Below are 21,405 nucleotides of genomic sequence, written 5' to 3' on the forward strand. Positions count from 1 at the left end.
TTGCGGCATTGTGCTGAAAAAAAAAAAAATGGAAAAAAATAATGTTTTCCCCCATCAAACTGCAAAAGAAAAGAGAATTTTTGAAATTTTTGTTTATTTGTTAAAAAAGAAAAACTAAAATTTGGCATGGGCATAAGTATTCTGACCCTTTAGTATGACAAATGAAATTTAGCTCTGGGGGCCTTTGAATTCTCTCGATCATCTCTGAGATGTTCCTACACCATGATTGGAGTCCACCTGTGGTAAATTCAGTTGATAGGACATGATTTGGAAAGAAACAGCCCTGTCTATATAATATCTCACAGGTGACAATGCATATCAGAGCAAATACCAAACCATGAGGAGGAAAGAACTGCCTGTAGAGCTCAGAGACAGGATTGTGTGGAGGCAGAGATATGAGGAAGGGTACAAAAAAAAAAAAAAAAATTCTGCTGCACTGAAAATTCCCAAGATTATAGTGGCTTCTGTAGTTCTTAAAGGGATTGTGCAGGCTTTTACTAATGATGATCTATCCTCAGGATCGGTTATCAATATCAGATCAGCTGTATGAGGAGACGGCGGTGCAGTGTGCACATGCCGTCTCCCTTCTCTCTTACTGTCCACTGCTGCTGTCTACGGCAAAGACCATAGACAGCAGCAGGAAGAGAGAAGGGAGACGGCATGTGTACACTGCGCCGCCGTCTCCTCATACAGCTGATCGGTGGGGTGTCAAAGCCCAGCCGGTCTGATATTGATGACCTATCCTGGGGATAGTATACAATAGTAAAAGCCCCTTTAAATGGAAGTTTGGAACAACCAGGTCTCTTCCTAAAGCTGGCCACTCCAAACTAATCAGTCAGGGAAGAATGGCCTTGGCAAGAGAAGATCCCAATGGTCACTCTGGCTGAGCACCAAAGAACCTGTGTGAAGATTGGAGAAACTTTTAGAAGGTCAATCATAACTGCACCACCAACCTGAGCTTTATGGCAGAGTGGCCAGAAAAAAGCCTCTCCTCAGTAAAAGCCCATCTAGCAATAAAAAGCAACTAAATGACCTCAGAATGTGAGAAACAAGATTCTCTGGTCTTTTGGCTTCAATTCTAAGCATCATATCTGAAGGAAACTAGGCACTGCTCATATCTTGCCCAATAGCATCCTAACAGTGATGCATGGTGGGAGTTATCCGTGGCTGGGACAGGGAGAGATGGGTGAGGACTGAGGGTAAGCCGAATCGAGCAAAGCTTCTTAATGAAAACCTGATCCAGAGGACCTCAGACTGGGCTGAAGGTACACCTTCCAACACCAGACAACACAGGAGAGGCTGAGGGACAACTCTGTGAATGTCCTTGAGTGGCCCAGCCACAGCCCTGACTTGAATCCAATCAAACATCTCTGGAGAGACCGGAAAATGGTTGTGCACCAACAATCCCCATCCAACCTGACAGAGCATGTGAGGATCTGCAAAGAAGAAGAAGAGAAAATCTCCGAATCCAGGTGTGCAAACCTTGTGGTATCATAGAAGACTGGAGGCTGGAATCACTGCCAAAGGTAATGGACTGCAGAATAATGGGGAATATTCTCACCTTGTTTTTATTTTAGCACAAGGCCGCAACATAACAAAAAGTGAAAGTGTTTGAAGACTTTCCGAATGCACTGTCCATGAGGATGACTGGAAAGCTCACTACTGAAGAAAGCGTGGCACCGGGAACAAGGCAGCCCAGAGGGAATAAGGCCCCCCTGTCAGCCTAGGCTTGGCCAACCAGCATTTTGCAATAAGCATTTTTTAAATGGATTTGTAAGAAAAAATAAAGTAATCATTATACAGGCACCATATGAAGAAAAACACTTGTAATGCATCAGATACAAGTTCTTACTGATGACGATTGCTTTCCATTGATACTAATCAGATTCACCATGAAACCTGCAGCGTGAATTGACAATATGCAAATTTCAAATCGACCCCAAATGTCAAGTTTTCGTCAGCATTTGTAAAATCTTTCTGCTACTGTACTACACATAGAAATTCCAGAAGAAAACCCGCAGCATATCTGCCACGTGTAAAGACATCCTTAAATAGGTTGTGCCATCTCAGACAGACCATGTTTGATAGGTGCGGGCCCAGCTCTGGGACGCACACCTATACTTAGAAGGAAGCTGGCAAAGTCCCGGAGGGCGCACGGCGTATGCGTGTCCTTTCTCCATTGATTCCTATAGAAGCGCCAAAAATAGACAAGCACTGGCTCGACTATTTCCGTCAGCCCCCTAGAAGTGAATGGAGAGGTGGCCGTGCCTGCACAGTGCACCTCCCATTTGTTTCGAAGGGACTTCCGAAAATAGCCAAGGGTGCAATTTTCGGCGCTCCCATAGAAATGGAGGATGGGCGCACATGCGCTGTGCGCCCTCCGGGAGTTTAAGATGAACCAGCCAAGTCTCCATTTTCAACTCCGGGACCCGCAGCTATCAGACAGGGGGGCATATCCTAGCGACATGCCCCCAATGTCTGAGATGGTACAACCCCTTTAACCTTGGTTTACTTTCTAACGTACTTTGTGTCTCAGTGCCTCCTATCATCAAGATCTCCTCTTGAAATCAGTGAATGGAAACAAGTTTTATTTTTATTTTTTTTACTTTCAAAGACCATATTCATGTCCTGATTATGTCTAACAGACACAGAACATAGATACACACAAAGGGGTTTTATATCAGGATAAGGATCTCTCATATCTTACTTATCGGTGGGGCCGCGCCAACTACAACTCCTACTGATCCCTTGCAGTCTCTGGATAAGGCCTCTTGCCCACGACCGTATGCCCTCTGAGACATGCGGTCCATGAGCGGGCCATATGTCCCGGAGCGGCATGGATCGTGCGCACAGGAGCACACACCATCATAGATTAGTGGATCTGTTTTCAAGAGCAAAAAAAATGTTTCAGACAGTCTTATTTTTTTTCAGTCTCATTTACCGACTGATTTTGCTCCTGTTTTGGAGGCATTTGCGCCTGTTGCCCCTATTTTTTGTTTTAAGACTTAGGCTACTTTCAGACTAGCGTTCGGAGCGGATCCGTCTGATGTTTCATCAGACGGATCCGCTCCGATAATGCAGACGTTCGCATCCGTTCAGAACGGATGCGTCTGCATTAAAACTTAGAAAATTTTCTAAGTGTGAAAGTTGTCTGAGCGGATCCGTTCAGACTTTACATTGAAAGTCAATGGGGAACGGATCCGCTTGAAGATTGAGCCATATGGTGTCATCTTCAAGCGGATCCGTCCCCATTGACTTCCATTAAAAGTCTGGACGGATCCGCTCGCCTCCGCACGGCCAGGCGGACACCCGAACGCTGCAAGCAGCGTTCAGGTGTCCGCTCACTGAGCGGAGCGGAGGCTGAGCGCTGGCAGGCGGATGCATTCTCAGTGGATCCGCCTCCACTGAGAATGCATTGGGGCCAGACGGATGCGTTCGGGGCCGCTCGTGAGCCCCTTCAAACGGAGCGCACGAGCGGACACCCGAACGCTAGTGTGAAAGTAGCCTAATTCACAAGTTTTATAACTTTTGCACCTATTTACGTAGGTGCGATTTAGTTTGCGCCCGATTTAGGTGTAAAAACAGTCTAATATCTACTCTACTTCAGGACTGGCGTACTTTTCTGCCTCTATTTTGAGTGGCGAGCTGCACCACATTTTGCCTACTTTCACAGAGATGTGTGCCTAATTTCAGCTCACTAGCGCCACATTTTTATGCTCATACTAATTAGACCAGTCTTAGTGAATATGAAGCGGTCGTACAAGAAAACGACCACTAGAGGTCAGACTTAAACCAAAAAAGAAAAGCCTGATTTATTCATGGATAATAAATGAATATGCCTGTTTGTTTGTTTTTGGTTTTAGTAAAAAAAACAAAAAAACAAAAGGCAAGCTTGATAAATGTGCCGCGTTGTACTTCACCTGCGATGCACCTGCTTAAGTCTGGTGATCTGCGAGTGCCCCACTAATCCGTAAGTTATGGTACATGCCAGCAATATGCCATTACTTATATTGGAAACCCCTTCAATGAGATGTTCACTGGTGCCGGCTGGACAGGCTCACAACAAGTATTCAGGCTCTTAAAGTAAAAGGACATTCACTGACAGCAAGCAGTGATCATGAACTGCTCACAGACACCCATGCTGGGCACCTCATGATAAAGCAGCGCAGTTCTGAGTGCGTTTCCTACTGACTTTCAAGTCTTCCAAACTAAGGAGCGGTGCCCGCCTCGCAGACACTTGTAAAATACAGGGCTGCCTTCTCAGACAGGCTGCTCCTCCAAAACAAATGTTAGCCCAGGAATGTGCTTTGAACGTGTGCCCTCCGAGCCTGGCTCCCGAGAGGAACCGAATGGGAGCGAGAAATATGCACACAACACAAAAAAGGCTTCTGTCAGGTTTCCCGACAACCGGCTTGTTGTCACCCCCTTTGCCGAAAGATGCGATCTTCGGGTCAGTCTACACCAAGCGTGCCAGGAGCTTAATGGAAGGTTCAGCAAATTAAAGGCTGACTCCTTCATGTCTGCTCCAAAAAAAACATTGCACCCATCGTAAAAGTGGACATCCAGGTTCTGGCATCGAATTGACAAATCTTCTTACGCTCCGTTGTAGTTTATAGTCCTTCTGTCCTTACTGTAATGAAAATCAGGTTTCCAATAAAATCTGCGTAAGGGCGCGCTTACACTCCACGACTATTGGGCAGATTATCAGGAAGGAATAATACCACGAACGCTCGTTCCCAGTGATCTGTTCACGTAAAGGTGCAAAACGCTTCTTCATCGGTGACATGATCTTTGGTGCGGACACCTCAATCATCGTTTCTGGGCAGCAGATCTTGCTTTCTCACGAGCAGGCAGTTACTGGGAAGGAATGCTTTCTTCCCAATAACTGCCTGCTCAATAGAGCAGTGAACATGCTCCTTAAGTAATCCACAGCCAATCTAAACAATCAGAGCTGCAGTGTAAAGCATTGCAGAAAGAGAAGACAAGCATAGTGAGCCTGTGAGGCCGGTGGGGGACTACCGACTACCAATGCAGCTAATCCGTTGCATTTCCCAAACCTATGTATTCAATTGAGCATGCACGTGTTCTCAAAAAGGAGAGGGGAATAAGCCACAGATGACAGCTTAACCTCTGTCCATGATGAAATCCAACATGCCCAATCCACTGTTCCCCTGCCATCTGGGGAAAGTTAAGGTTATTAGATGTCTGATTGGTGGGATTATGACCCTCACTGGGTCCTAAAGTTAGGCAAAAGTAAGAGGAAACACTATGTCCACAAGAGGTGCCCTACATGTCTCCATAGAAGTCTACAGAGACTGGCTTCTGCCATTGCTCAGTCCAGACTAGTATGGCAGGTGCCGCTGCTCTCTTCCTATGCTTGCCTACAGCTGACACTGGAGCCCTTTCTAATGACTAGCTGGGGTCCCAGCAGTAGGACTATGGAGTCTATGGTGTGGACCACTGGACACGTTTATCAGGTTCAACCAAGAAGCCACTGATCCAAAAATATACAGTACACAAAAGCATGTGATATTACCGCTAGGAATTGCAGACAGGAGGTCCCGCTATCAGTATGAGGGCCCAATACACAGCTGTACGTCACATTATCTACATGAATAGAAATGATGCCTACCACTTTCAACTTAAGGGACCCAAGACCCTAGGGTCACACCTGGGGTCTCCCATTTCTCTTAATCATCTTTGAGATGTTCCTACAGCTTGATTGGAGTCCACATGTGATAAATTCAGTTGATTGGACATGATTTGGAAAGAGACACCCCTGTCTATATTACATCTCACAGCTGACAATGCATATTGGAGCAAAATCCAAACCATGAGGAGGAAAGAACTGCCTGTAGAGCTCATAGACAGGATTGTGTGGAGGCACAGATCTGGAGAAGGGTACAAACAAATGTCTTCCTACAGCTGCCGCCCCACCAAACCAAGTTATCAGGGGAGAATAACCCTGCTAGAAGAGGAAGAGACCAAGAACACAATGGTCACTCTGGCTGAGTTCCAAAGATCTTGTGTGCAGATGGGAGAAACTTCCAGAAGGTCAACCATCACTAAGGCGCTCTACCAATCTGGGCTTTATGGCAGAGGGGCCAGAAAAATGCCTCTTCTCAATATAAGTTTGCAAAAAAGCACCTAAAGGACTCTGATTGTGAGAAACAAGATTATTCTCTGTTGTGATGAAACCAAGAGTGAGCCTGAATTCTAAGGGCTGTTTCACACAAGCGAGTCCGTTGCGGGAATCGCGCTCCGTGTGCGAGTGTGATCCTCCGCTCTGGACAGAATACACGGCATTATCATAAATTATAATGCTATGTGTCTCTGCATGGCCTTTTATCCACAGAACCATAGTGACATAAAGCGGTCAGTATGATTCTGTAGAAATAAGGTCAAGCAGAGACACATAGCATTATACATCATGATAATGCCGTGCGCTCCTGCAAGTCCAGAGCGGAGGATCATCCAGTGAAGCATGGTGGTGGTCACCTTCCAACAAGACAATGATCCTAAGCACACAGCCAAGACAACACAGGAGTGGCTTAGATACAACGCTGTGAATGTCCTCGAATATCCCAGCCAGAGCCCTGACTTGAACCCAGACATCTCTGGAGGGTCTGGAAAATGGCTGTCCACCAAAAATCCTCATCCGATCTGACAGAGCTTGTGAGGATCTGCAGAGAAGAATGGCAGAAAATCCCTAAATCCAGGTGTGCAAACCTTGTGGCATCATACCCAAGAAGACTGGTGTTTCAACTAATCCTGAGTAAAGGATCTGAATACTTAGGTCAATCAAGATTTTAGTTTTTCCATTTTGAATAAATTAGCAATCTATTGTTGTTTTTACATTTTCACTGAGAGATTGATGGGGAAAAACTCTAACTTAATTTTTTATTTTTGCACAAGGCCGCAGCAACATGCACTGTAGATATGCAGTTACACATAAAAGTTTTACAAAAATGTGTATAATATCTTTTAATGGGACAACACTGAAGATATGACGCTTTGATACAATGTAAAGTAATCAGTGTACAGCATTTGTGTCCAATTAGCCATTTTCCCTCCCCACTGTCATGTGACTCGTTAGTGTTACAAGGTGTCAGGTGTGAATGGGGATCAGGTGGGTTACATTTGGTGTTATTGTTCTCACATTCTCTCATACCGGTCACTGAAAGTTCAACATGGCGCCTCATGGTATAGAACTGTTCTACAAGCTGTACACCAGAAGGAAGCCTCTGCTGAAGATGATGCACAAGAAAGCCTGCAGTTTGCTGAAGACAAGCAGACTAAGGACATGGATTACTGAAACCACGTCCTGTGGTCTGATGAGACCAAGATAAATGTATTTGGTTCAGATGGTGTCAAGCGTGTGTGGCGGCAACTGGGTGAGGAGTACAAAGACAAGTGTGTCTTGCCTACAGTCAAGCATGGTGGCGGGAGTGTCGTGGTTTGGGGCTACATGAGTGCTGCCGGCTGCGGGGAGCTACAGTTTATTGAGGGAACCATGAATGCCAACATGATAACGACCCCAAACACCTCCAAGACGACCACTGCCTTGCTAAAGAAACTGAGGGTAAAGGTGCTGCACTGGCCAAGCATGTCTCCAGACCTAAATCCTATTGAGCATCTGTGGGGCATCCTTAAACAGAAGGTGGAGGAGCGCAAGGTCTCTAACATCCACCAGCTCCGTGATGTCGTCATGGAGGAGAGGAAGAGGATTCCAGTGGTGACCTGTGAAGCTCTAGTGAACTCCATGCCCAAGAGAGTTAAGGCAGTGCTGGAACAAAATGGTGGCCACACAAGTTCTATCTAAAAGAGATCTTTGAAGGAGTTTTCCGAGATATTTTTACTGATAACCTATCCTCTGGATAGGTTTTCAGTATCTGATCGGTGGGGTCTGACAACTAGGACCCCCGCCGATCAGCTGAGAAGGCAGCGCTGATCGCAGTAATGCCGCGGCCTTCTTGCAGCTTTGCTTGGGCCATGTGAAGTCATGTTCACCGATCACAAGGCCTAGGTGCATCTCAGTCCCACAGAAGTGAATGGGGCCGAGTGCGATACCAAGTGCAGCTGTTATACAAAGTGCTTGGTGAGCGGGAAGAAGGCTGTGGCGCTACTACAAGTGCTAATGCCTTCTCAACTGATCAGCGGGGGGTCCCAGGTGTCGCTCCTCCAACATCAGATACTGGCGACCTATCCAGAGGACAGGTCATCAGTAAAAATATATCGGAAAACCCTTTTAATGCCTGAGCTGCACATAACTGATGATAAGGTTCAGTACTTTGAGCATCAGCCACCGCATCCAGAGAGAGAGGGGGGAAACATGGGGGACATTTATCAAGCTCCGCACTCAAGAATTATGGCTTAAAAAAAAAAAAAAAAAATCCACAAAATTGGAGTTTGCAACTGTTTGACCTTATTTGTGAAAAAAAATAAAATTTGCAACATTTTGCATTTTACACCAGTGACTCCAGTTTTAAAGAGTGGGTGGGAAAGTGGACGTGTTAGCCTATCAGTCACTAAACTTAAAAAAAAAAAAAAAAAAAAAAACTTTCGATATGTCATAGAGACTTATCAAAGGATTTGATTGTGGAGATCACTAGAACAAGGACAGAGAAGCACTCACAAGGAGCACGCTGTCCTCACTGCAGAAAGTCTATGGCCCCTCTCTATTCCATCTTCTGCAGCGAGGAAAGCGCGAGTCGGCAGCGCTCCTCCCTCCTCCTTCTAGCAATCAGTGGGGGGCTCAGCACCCAGACCCCACAAATCAAATCATCTTTGATATGTCACTGTGTCAAAAGTTTTTTTTAAGTTCACCGATACATTAAGGCCTCGTGCACTCGAACATATTTTGTTTCCGTGTCCGTTCCTTTTTTTTTTGAGGATAGGATGCAGACCCATTCATTTCAATAGGTCTGCAAAAAATGTCTGCATCTATATGTCCGTTCCGTAGCCCCGCAAAAAAAAATATAACAACATGTCCTATTCCTGTCTGTTTTAGGCATTGTTGTTACATTGGATCCACAAAAAAAAACAAAAAAAACACAAATGGCAATTTGCAGACGGCAAAACAAATATGGTCGTGTGCATATAGCCTAAGGCAGTGATGGCGGACCTTTTAGAGACCGAGTGCCCAAACCAAAACCCACTTATTTATCACAAGGTGCCAACACGGCAATTTACCCTGAATACTACAGTCCAATATAGTATATATTCCATGTACTTTATCACTTAGCTATAATAGCCTTACTACATTCAGTGCACTGCCTGTGCTGTTCATAGTGCGCCCTGCGCTGATGAATGGCAGGAAAAGTCTAAGGCATATTAGACTTTTTCCAGAGTGCGGGTGCCCACAGGGAGGGCTCTGAGTGCCACCTCTGGCACCCGTGCCATAGGTTCACCACCAGTGGCCTAAGGTCTCTTGCACACGACCGTATGGCTTTTTCAGTATTTTGCAGTCTGCAAAATTCATTCCATTTTCTGCAGAACGGAACAGCTGGCCCGTGATAGAACAGCACTATCCTTCTCCGTTATGCGGACCATAATAGGACATGTTCTGGCTTTAAACGGAACGGAAAAATGGAAACGGAAGGCATACATTGTACCTTCTGTTTTTTTTTTTTCAGATCCATTGAAATGAATGGTTCAGTATACAGACCAAAAAAAACGGAACGGAAAAAAATAAACGTTCGTATGCAAGAGGCCAAAGTCATTTTTATTAACTGAGACTTTTTTTTCCTCCAGAAAAGGGGTAGAAAATAGAGTAACATCTCAAGCCGAAGTGTTAGACCTAAAAATGGCCCAACGAATGTCGTGCGACACTTTCCAACTCCTGCAAAAGGGACTTTAAAAATGGTAAGAGCTGCATCATCACTCTGAAAAGTATCTGAGGATGTAATGAGCGGCGGACAGCTCACCAGAAGGGTAAAGGGGCGGCCATCACTAGCGGATAGGTGGGGTCGGACGCCCTGCGCCCCTGCCGATCAGCCGTTTGGGTGCAGCAACTACAAAGCGCCACCGATTGTGTAATGGAGGGAGCTTGTTACTACAGCACTACTGCCACTGAAGTCAATGGGAATGACTAGCTGTGTCCACTACAATGCTGACATTAGGCAATGGAGCTGACCGGCGGGGTGCGGGTGTCAGACCCCAGCAATCAGCTAGTGACGGCCTATCCTGCAGACAGGTCATGACTTAGTACAAGCTGGACAACCCCTGTAACCTGGCTCTTGGGCTCCAATGGGCCCCACCTATCCTGTATAGTACTGGTCCCCTCATATGGATCAGAAGGGACCCCTAGGCCCCAGGACCCCCGTCCTCTGCGGCCCTCTCACTGGGTGATAGCGGCGGCGTACCCCTCACTCCGTACATCTACAGCCCCCTGCACACGGTGCACGTCACATACACACGGTACATGCAGTCTTACGTGTCACCAGGTCTTCCTCGTTAAATCCAGTAGCACAGCTGGTGAGGAGCACACAAGGGACAGAGGCCATGACTGGACCGCTGCCTCTTCCGTACTGCCTGGCCTACTTCCGCATGGCAACAGACTAACTTCCTCATGGCAACTGCAGCACTTCCGGCCTACTCCTCCTGTGTGGAGCTGGATGGAACATTCCTCCTCCCCCTGTTGTAAATGGTATGGTCCGGAGAGCGTCTCGTCGTCATGGCAGCAGAAGAAGCGGAGAAAGGACCTAATCGCGGGGCTGCGGCATGGCTGGAGTGTCGGGGGGCGCTGACCCTGTGGGCCGCCTTCTGGTTCAGGTACCGGGCACGGGGTGGCGTTATATTATATTATCTTGTATGGAGATACAGGGACTACTTACTGTACCTACTGTTTCTGCATAGATACCTAGACAGGAGATAGTTACATACAGGGTTGGACCCGGGGCTGTCTGCCCAACTTGGGCCCCTCCCTACATTTTAGTATGAAGAGGCTGGGGAGCTTCTGAGCCATATGACATCTCCAGACTAATAAAAATACCACAAATTGGCTCCTAAACAGAAATTTGGTCCCAAAAACTAAAATAGACATGGAGGAGAATACTTGACCACATACCTCTTACATCCAGGGACATCTCCTGTCATGTAGACCTTCTCTTTCCTCTTCTCCTCTCTCTGACCCAGACCGCCATGACTAATTCTTTCAGTCGCATCTCGTCTCTACAGAGTTTTAGTAATACAGACACGTTAGATTTCTAAATTTTTCCATCAACCTCCCCATCCTGGTGTCCCCACAGTGTCACCCTGCTGCCACTCCCAATACCTGTGCCCGTTGTGCCCCCCAATGCCCCAGGTACTATACTGCTGAAATAGTGACCCTAATAGACATAATTGGAGTCATTTATCAAACTGGTGTAAAGTAGAACTGGATTTCCAAAAGAGCTGTCAAAAATAAAAGGTGGAATCTGATTGGTTGCTATGGGCAACTAAGCCAGTTCTGCGTTACACCAGTTTGATAAATTACCTCAAATGTCCCTATAGTGTCCACAGCAGCTATAATGTCCTCTAGAGTGCCTCCAGTAATAATAACACCCTCTATTGTGCTCCAGGTAATAATCCCTGTATAGTGTCCCCCAAAATAATACAATTGCCCCTACAGTACCTCCCCAATAGCAAGCCCCCCACACAGTAATTTCCACCACACTGCCTCCATATAGTAATTTGCCCCCAATGTACTGTCCCTTCACTAATATGCCTCCCCTGCCCCCCCCCCCCCACATGTCCCCCAAAGTTGGCACAAAAAAAAAAAATGTCCAGGGCCAGGCGCTTGCTCGCAGAGGAAGGCAGGATGAGGAAGGCACGCAATGACATCATCACACCCGCCTGCATCGGGATTTCACTACCTACTAGGCCAGAAGCCTATGGCGGTGATCGGCGGCTGGGCAGGGAACTATGCGCTCCCATGCCCCGCTGCAGTATGTGGGCATTCAGGTTGGCGTTGGGCCCCTCAGCGATGCCAGGCCCAGGGCTGCCGACCTAAACGCCCCTATTATAATCCACCATTGGTTGGACTAGCCGACCAGAGAGCCAGAGGGTCTTCCCTTCTTAAGGTCCTGTATACACTTGCACTCCCTGCCCAGGGCTTCTAATCAAAGTATAAGGGCTGTTTCACACGAGCGAGTCCATTGCGGGAATCGCGCTCCGTGTGTGAGTGTGATCCTCCGCTCTGGACTTGCAGGAGCGCATGGCATTATCATGATTTATAATGCTGTGTGTCTCTGCATGGCCTTTTATCCACAGAACCATAGTGACATAAAGCTGTCAGTATGATTCTGTAGAAATAAGGTCAAGCAGAGACACATAGCATTATAAATCATGATAATGCCGTGCGCTCCTGCAAGTCCAGAGCGGAGGATCACACTCACACACGGAGCGCGATTCCCGCAATGGACTCGCTCGTGTGAAACAGCCCTTAGGGCGTCTTCACACACGGCAGATTTTGTTGCGGAAATTTCTGCCACTGAAAATCAGTTCCATTCATCTGAATGAGGCCGTTTGATGGGAAGCCCATGGATTTCTGCAGACCCCATTGAGGTGAATGGAGCTGATTTTCATTTGCAGAATTGTCTGCAACAAAATCTGCCGCGTGTGAAGGCATCCTAATAAGGGCTCATGCAGACGGCCATTGGTCGGCCGTTCCGTGCATTGGAAAGTGCAATTTGAGGTCCCCATTGCACGGGAAACATCTGTGCGGATTCCGCAGACGGATCCAGACCCAGTCAACTTGAATGGGTCCGTGATTCGTCCGCACCACAAAAATAATAGAACGTGTTCTATTTTTTTGAGGTGTGGAGGCACGGACAGGAACCCCGCAGGAGTACTGCTTCCGTGCCTCCGTTCCGCACTGGACCTATATTAGCAAAAGAACAGGCGGTTCTTGAAATTGAAGCGTTAGAAGCAGAAAAATGGGCAGTCGTAAGTATCTGAGGGCCTCTGACAAGGACCGGATTGTGTTAGATGACTGGGTCACGGAGTCTCCAGAATGGCAGGTCTTGTGGTGTATTCCTGGTGTGCGGTGGTTAGTGCCTACCAAAAGTGCAAGCCCCAGGAAGGACAAGCGGTGAACTTTAGGCAAGGTGGTGGACAGCCATGGGCAATGAAGACTAGACAGAAGAACTGGAGCACACAGATCTACATGGCAGCTAGCGGCGTATGGGGCTGTGTACTGCCGAGCAGTCCGATTGCTCATGCTGCTCCTTGTTCTCCTGCCAAAAGCACCGTCCATGAGCAGATGAGTGTCAGAACTGGACCATGGAGCAATGCGGGAAGGTGGCTTGGTCTGAGGAGACACGTTTTCATGGACAGCACCTGGATGGCTGGGTGTGGGTGCCTGGGGAAGAGATATCACCAGGGTGCTCCTTGGGAAGGATCAGGCCGGCGGAGGCAGTGTGCTGCTCTGGGCAGTGATCTGCTGGGAAATCTTGGATCCTGGTGTTTAGTTTTCCGTTCTTCGTATCCATAAGAAGAACAGAAAAAAAAATGTAAAAAAACAAGACAAAACAATCCTTTATTTTGAGCACCCTACAGGACTTTTTCTCCCATGTAAAATAACAGATCTCTGAGAGAAAAACGGATGCAAATTGTGGACAGCGGACGCTCAAAATAAAGGAGCCATCTTTTAAAATGTTTCTGTTCTTCTGACAGATCAGAAGAACGGAAAACTAAACGGTGACGTGAACTCGGCCTTACCTTGTCACATACCACCTACCTAAACATTGTACAGACCAAGTACCCTCATCATGGCAGCGGTATCCCCCCTGCCCCGTCCCTAACTGCTCCTTATTTACTGGTCCAGCAATGGTATGTCTACGCAGGAGCACGAGACCGGGACAGTCACCTGGATTTAATGTCATGGCTGATGGTGGCACGAAGGGGAAATACACAATATTAGTAACATAGTACATAAGGCCGAAAAAAGACATTTGTCCATCCAGTTTGGCCTGTTAGGCCTCATGCACACGACCGTTGTGTGCATCCGTGGCCGTTGTTCCGTTTTCCGTGATTTTCTGCGGACCCATTAACTTTCAATGGGTCCGTTGAAAACTCGGAAAATGCACCGTTTGTCATCCGCCTCTGTGATCCGTGTATCCTGTCAGTCAAAAAAATATGACCTGTCCTATTTTTTTCACGGGCAGCGGTTCACGGACCCATTCAAGTCAATGGGTCCGTGAAAAAACACGGATGTACACAAGATTGGCATCCGTGTCCGTGATCCGTGTCCGTAGGCTACTTTCATACAGACTGATCCGAAGATCCGTCTGCATAAAAGCTTTTTCAGAGCCGAGTTTTCACTTCGTAATAATTTAAATCCGACAGTATATTCTAACACAGAGGCGTTCCCATAGTGATGGGGACGCTTCTAGTTAGAATATACTACGAACTGTGTACATGACTGCCCCCTGCTGCCTGGCAGCATCCGATCTCTTACAGGGGGCTGTGATCCGCACAATTAACCCCTCAGGTGCTGCAACTAAAGGGGTTAATTGTGCGTATCAGAGCCCCCTGTAAGAGATCAGGGGCTGCCAGGCAGCAGACCCCCCTCCCTCCCCAGTTTTAATTTAATTGGTGGCCAGTGCGGCCCCCCCCCCCCGGCACCCCCTCCCTCTATTGTATTAATATCATTGGTGGCCAGTGTGCGGCCCCCCCCTGGCCCCCCCTCCCTCCATTGTATTATCATTGGTGGCCAGTGTGCGCCCCCCCCTGGCCCCCCTCTATTGTATTAATATCATTGGTGGCCAGTGTGCGGCCTCCCCTCTCTCCCCCCCGATCATTGGTTACTTAGCAATATTAGAAGCATCATACTTACCTGCTGCGCTGTCTGTGACCGGCCGGGAGCTCCTCCTACTGGTAAGTGACAGATAATTAAGCAATGCGCCGCACAGACCTGTCACTTACCAGTAGGAGGAGCTCCCGGCCGGTCACAGACAGCGCAGCAGGTAAGTATGATGCTTCTAATATTGCTAAGTAACCATAGCAACCACGACTGCAGTAGCGTCCTGGTTGCCATGGTTACCGATCGGAGCCCCAGCGATTAAACTGGGACTCCGATCGGAACTCTCCGCTGCCACCAATGATCGGGGGGGGGAGGGGAGGCCGCACACTGGCCACTAATGATATTAATACAATAGAGGGGGGAACGGGGGGGGGGGGGGCGCACACTGGCCACCAATGATAATACAATAGAGGGAGGGAGGGGGGGCCGCACACTGGCTACCAATGATATTAATACAATAGAGGGGAGGGGGTGCCGGGGGGAGCCGCACTGGCCACCAATGAAATTAAAACTGGGGAGGGAGGGGGGTCTGCCCCCTGCTGCCTGGCAGCCCCTGATCTCTTACAGGGGGCTATGATGCGCACAATTAACCCCTTCAGGTGCGGCACCTGAGGGGTTAATTGTGCTGATCACAGCCCCCTGTAAGAGATTGGGTGCTGCCAGGCAGCAGGGGGCAGTCATGTACACAGTTCGTAGTATATTCTAACTTGAAGCGTCCCCATCACCATGGGAACGCCTCTGTGTTAGAATATACTGTCGGATATGAGTTTTCACGATGTAACTCAAATCCGATGGTATATTTTAACATAGAGGCGTTCCCATGGTGATGGGGACGCTTCAAGTTAAAATATACCATCGGATTGGAGAAAACTCAGATCCGATGGTATATTAACTCCTGACTTTACATTGAAAGTCAATGGGGGACGGATCCGTTTGCAATTGCACCATATTGTGTCAACGTCAAACGGATCCGTCCACATTGACTTGCATTGTAAGTCAGGACGGATCCGTTTGGCTCCGCACGGCCAGGCGGACACCAAAACGACTTTTTTTTCATGTCCGCGGATCCTCCAAAAATCAAGGAAGACCCACGGATGAAAAAACTGTCACGGACCAACGGAACCCCATTTTGCGGACCGTGAAAAAATACTGTCGTGTGCATGAGGCCTTATCCCGCAAGTTGATCCAGAGGAAGGCGAAAAAACCCTGTGAGGTAGAAGCCAATTTTCCCCACTTTAGAGGCGCTACCAGGAGACAGGCCATTACATCAGGAGACGTGGAGGAGGCCGTAGGAGGGCAACAACCCAGCAGCAAGACCGCTACCTCTGCCTTTGTGCAAGGAGGAACAGGAGGAGCACTGCCAGAGCCCTGCAAAATGACCTCCAGCAGGCCACAAATGTGCATGTGTCTGCTCAAGCGGTCAGAAGCAGACTCCATGAGGGTGATATGAGGGCCCGACGTCCACAGGTGGGGGTTGTGCTTACAGCCCAACCGTGCAAGAGGTTTGGCATTTGCCAGAGAACACCAAGATTGGCAAATTCGCAACTGGCGCCCTGTGCTCTTCACAGATGAAAGCAGGTTCACACTGAGCACATGTGACAGAGTCTGGAGACGCCGTGGAGAACGTTCTGCTGCCTGCAACATCCTCCAGCATGACCGGTTTGGCATTGGGTCAGTAATGGTGTGGGGTGGCATTTCTTTAGAGGGCCGCACAGCCCTCCATGTGCTCGCCAGAGGTAGCCTGACTGCCATTAGGTACCGAGATGAGATCCTCAGACCCCTTGTCAGACCATATGCTGGTGCGGTTGGCCCTGGGTTCCTCCTAATGCAAGACAATGCTAGACCTCATGTGGCTGGAGTGTGTCAGCAGTTCCTGCAAGACGAAGGCATTGATGCTATGGACTGGCCCGCCCGTTCCCCAGACCTGAATCCAATTGAGCACATCTGGGACATAATGTCTCGCTCTATCCACCAATGTCACGTTGCACCACAGACTGTCCAGGAGTTGGCAGATGCTTTAGTCCAGGTCTGGGAGGAGATCCCTCAGGAGACCGTCCGCCACCTCCTCAGGAGGATGCACAGGCGTTGTAGGGAGGTCATACAGGCACGTGGAGGCCACACACACTACTGAGCCTCATTTTGACTTGTTTTAAGGACATTACATCAAAGTTGGATCAGCCTGTAGTGTGTTTTTCCACTTTAATTTTGAGTGTGACTCCAAATCTAGACCTCCATGGATTGAAAAATTTGATTTCCATTTTTTAATTTTTGTGTGATTTTGTTGTCAGCACATTCAACTACACCCTGTACAGAATTATTAGGCAAATGAGTATTTTGACCACATCATCCTCTTTATGCATGTTGTCTTACTCCAAGCTGTATAGGCTCGAAAGCCTACTACCAATTAAGCATATTAGGTGATGTGCATCTTTGTAATGAGAAGGGGTGTGGTCTAATGACATCAACACCCTATATCAGGTGTGCATAATTATTAGGCAACTTCCTTTCCTTTGGCAAAATGGGTCAAAAGAAGGACTTGACAGGCTCAGAAAAGTCAAAAATAGTGAGATATCTTGCAGAGGGATGCAGCACTCTTAAAATTGCAAAGCTTCTGAAGCGTGATCATCGAACAATCAAGCGTTTCATTCAAAATAGTCAACAGGGTCGCAAGAAGCGTGTGGAAAAACCAAGGCGCAAAATAACTGCCCATGAACTGAGAAAAGTCAAGCGTGCAGCTGCCAAGATGCCACTTGCCACCAGTTTGGCCATATTTCAGAGCTGCAACATCACTGGAGTGCCCAAAAGCACAAGGTGTGCAATACTCAGAGACATGGCCATGGTAAGAAAGGCTGAAAGACGACCACCACTGAACAAGACACACAAGCTGAAACGTCAAGACTGGGCCAAGAAATATCTCAAGACTGATTTTTCTAAGGTTTTATGGACTGATGAAATGAGAGTATGTCTTGATGGGCCAGATGGATGGGCCCGTGGCTGGATTGGTAAAGGGCAGAGAGCTCCAGTCCGACTCAGACGCCAGCAAGGTGGAGGTGGAGTACTGGTTTGGGCTGGTATCATCAAAGATGAGCTTGTGGGGCCTTTTCGGGTTGAGGAGGGAGTCAAGCTCAACTCCCAGTCCTACTGCCAGTTTCTGGAAGACACCTTCTTCAAGCAGTGGTACAGGAAGAAGTCTGCATCCTTCAAGAAAAACATGATTTTCATGCAGGACAATGCTCCATCACACGCGTCCAAGTACTCCACAGTGTGGCTGGCAAGAAAGGGTATAAAAGAAGAAAATCTAATGACATGGCCTCCTTGTTCACCTGATCTGAACCCCATTGAGAACCTGTGGTCCATCATCAAATGTGAGATTTACAAGGAGGGAAAACAGTACACCTCTCTGAACAGTGTCTGGGAGGCTGTGGTTGCTGCTGCACGCAATGTTGATGGTGAACAGATCAAAACACTGACAGAATCCATGGATGGCAGGCTTTTGAGTGTCCTTGCAAAGAAAGGTGGCTATATTGGTCACTGATTTGTTTTTGTTTTGTTTTTGAATGTCAGAAATGTATATTTGTGAATGTTGAGATGTTATATTGGTTTCACTGGTAAAAATAAATAATTGAAATGGGTATATATTTGTTTTTTGTTAAGTTGCCTAATAATTATGCACAGTAATAGTCACCTGCACACACAGATATCCCCCTAAAATAGCTAAAACTAAAAACAAACTAAAAACTACTTCCAAAAATATTCAGCTTTGATATTAATGAGTTTTTTGGGTTCATTGAGAACATGGTTGTTAAAAAAAAATTAATCCTCAAAAATACAACTTGCATAATAATTCTGCACTCCCTGTATGTAAAGAACAAAGTATTTCAGAAGAATATTTAATTAACTCAGATCTAGGATGTTTTATTTTTGTGTTCCCTTTATTTTTTTGAGCAGTGTATTATTACACTCCAGAAATACATCCAGGCCCCTCTTGAATTCCTTTATTGTACTCACCATCACCACCTCCTCAGGCAGAGAGCTCCATAGTCTCACTGCTCTTACCGTAAAGAATCCTTTTCTATGTTTGTGTACAAACCTTCTTTCCTCCAGACGCAGAGGATGTCCCCTCGTCACAGTCCTGGGGATAAATAGATGATGGGATAGATCTCTGTACTGACCCCTGATATATTTATACATAGTAATTAGATCTCCCCTCAGTCGTCTTTTTTCTAAGGTGAATAACCCTAATTTTGATAATCTTTCAGGGTACTATAGTTGCCCCATTCCAGTTATTACTTTAGTTGCCCTCCTCTGGACCCTCTCCAGCTCTGCTATGTCTGCCTCGTTTACAGGAGCCCAGAACTGTACACAGTTCTCCATGTGTGGTCTGACTAACGATTTGTAAAGTGGTAGGACTATGTTCTTATCACGGGCATCTATGCCCCTTCTGATGCAACCCATTATATTATTGGCCTTGGCAGCAGCTGCCTGACTGGTTCTTGCAGCTTAGTTTGCTGGTTATTAAAATTCCTAGATCTTTTTCCATGTCAGTGTTACCGAGTGTTTTACCATTTAGTATGTACGGGTGACTTGCATTATTCCTTCCCATGTGCATAACTTTACATTTGTCAGTGTTAAACCTCATCTGCCACTTATCTGCCCAAGCCTCCAATCTATCCAGATCCCTCTGTAGCAGTATACTGTCCTCTTCAGTGTTAATTACTTTACACAGTTTAGTGTCATCTGCGAAAATTGATATTTTACTGTGCAAGCCTTCTACAAGATCATTAATAAATATATTGAAGAGAATAGGGCCCAATACTGACCCCTGAGGTACCCCACTAGTGACAGTGACCCAATCTGAGTGTGTACCACTAATAACCACCCTCTGTTTTCTATCATATTATGGTTTTAATATTATGGCTGATCAGTATATCTAAAAAATATGTAATACTATTATGACTTTATATTATATAGACACATTAATATAGGATTTGCTGACACTCAGTAATAATACTTTATATTTGTAGTCATGTGAGAAAAAAATATCTATAGCTAACTTTGTATAGTTTGCAATAGGTCTAGGTATCTGTTATCATATCTGCTGCTGCAATATGAAAATCTAGATGGCCCACATCTGATAAAGCTGGTTCTTGTGTGTACAGGTTCAGAATGACTTGGAACACTTAAAGAAGAAACTGGTGCGCACAAGTCAAGAGAATGGCGTTACTGTGGATGTGCAGCACCTGGAGACTGCTATTCAAAGGACCGAACTGGGATTAAAGGTAAAACAATCATGAAATCTTACTGGTTTTACTGGACTTAAATCTGTCCATGAATTAAAACAGTTGTCCAGGATTTTTATATTGAGGACTTATCTTTAGAGCACGCCATCAGTATTAGGGCTCATGCACACAAACGTTTTTTAGGCGTTCCGTATACGGAACCATTCATTTTAATGGGTCCGCAAAAGATGCTCCGTTCCGTGGGTCCGCAAAAATTATGAGTCCTGTCCTATTCTTGTCCATTTTGCGGACAAGAATAGGCATTTCTATAATGGGCCTTCTGTTCCGGACCGCAAAGAACAGCACGGTCGTGTGCATGAGCCCTTAAACTGGTAGGGGTCCAACTTGAGGCACTCCCAGCTGTTTCATGTGACTGTGGCACTCAGGTGATCTCTGCAGCCTCTGGATGTATTACAGTGCTCCGTACACCCAGCACACCCTACGTGTCATAGCGCCTGTGTCGGGTATTGCAGCACCCCTTCTTGCAAGTGGATGTGACAATGCTGCAGTACCCAGCACACGTACTACTGTGTGTATGGTGTGCTAATTGTACGGAGCTTATAAAATATGTAGAGGCTGCAGAGATCACCGGAGTGCCACAGTCTCATCAAGCAGCTGATCGGTGAGAGTACGACTCCAACCACTGTAGCATTGATGACCTACCTTAAAGGGGTATTCCCATCACAGACAATATGGGCATATCACATTCACTAGTATATGCCCCCATTGTCTGATAGGTGCAGGTCCCTGGAACCCACACCTATGCCGAGAACGGAGCGGGGAGAGTGGTGGCTGGAGGACCCCGGGGTCCAGCCACCGCCAAGCGTTTTTCCCAGCCACCGATCCCATTCATTTTTATGGGGCCGTCAAAAATAGCTGAGCCAGCACTTAGCTATTTTCGGCTGCCCCATAGAAATGAATGGAGGGCGGCTGTACATGTGCAGTGCACCCTCTGCCACCTTCCCCACTCCGTTCTCGGTGTAGGTGCGAATCCTAGAGATGGGACCCGCACCTATCAGACAACGGGGGCATGTCTACAAATGAGCAGTTAGGTGCACTGAGGGTGGGCCCAATTCACTCTGTGCACCATTGCTCCCTCCTTATCCTTCTTGATTGACAGTGCCAGGGTCCTTCATAGTGATCTCACCTGGTCCTAGAAGTCAGGAAGGAGAGGGAGGGCACTGGCAGAGGAAGCAGGAGAAGCAAGGGTGCACTACGAGGTATTGTGACTGGTTTTACGGGGAATTTCCCGATTACTGCCTTTAAGGCTGGAATAACACATGCAGTTTTTGAGCCAAAGTCCAGATCCGATTCAACCAGAATGAGAAATATGAAGGAAAG

At 47.0% G+C, this 21,405-nt stretch overlaps 2 protein-coding genes across 2 annotated transcripts in view; one reads left to right on the forward strand and one right to left on the reverse strand.

Moving 5' to 3' along the window:
* Positions 1-10,576, reverse strand: part of AAGAB (alpha and gamma adaptin binding protein) — a 30,488-nt gene extending 19,912 nt beyond the window's left edge. The window contains exon 1 of the mRNA XM_040414306.1: positions 10,436-10,576. Within this exon, the coding sequence (XP_040270240.1) occupies positions 10,436-10,505 (70 nt within the window). The 5' untranslated portion in view covers positions 10,506-10,576. The remainder of the gene's footprint in view (positions 1-10,435) is intronic.
* A 25-nt stretch (positions 10,577-10,601) lies between these two features.
* The window catches only part of IQCH (IQ motif containing H), a 141,165-nt gene continuing 130,361 nt past the window's right edge, over positions 10,602-21,405 (forward strand). The window contains exons 1-2 of the mRNA XM_040414305.1: positions 10,602-10,773; positions 19,945-20,064. Of these exons, the coding sequence (XP_040270239.1) occupies positions 10,723-10,773; positions 19,945-20,064 (171 nt within the window). The 5' untranslated portion in view covers positions 10,602-10,722. The remainder of the gene's footprint in view (positions 10,774-19,944; positions 20,065-21,405) is intronic.

The sequence above is a fragment of the Bufo bufo genome, chromosome 1 (assembly GCF_905171765.1).
Source record: "Bufo bufo chromosome 1, aBufBuf1.1, whole genome shotgun sequence".
Lineage (NCBI taxonomy): Eukaryota > Metazoa > Chordata > Amphibia > Anura > Bufonidae > Bufo > Bufo bufo.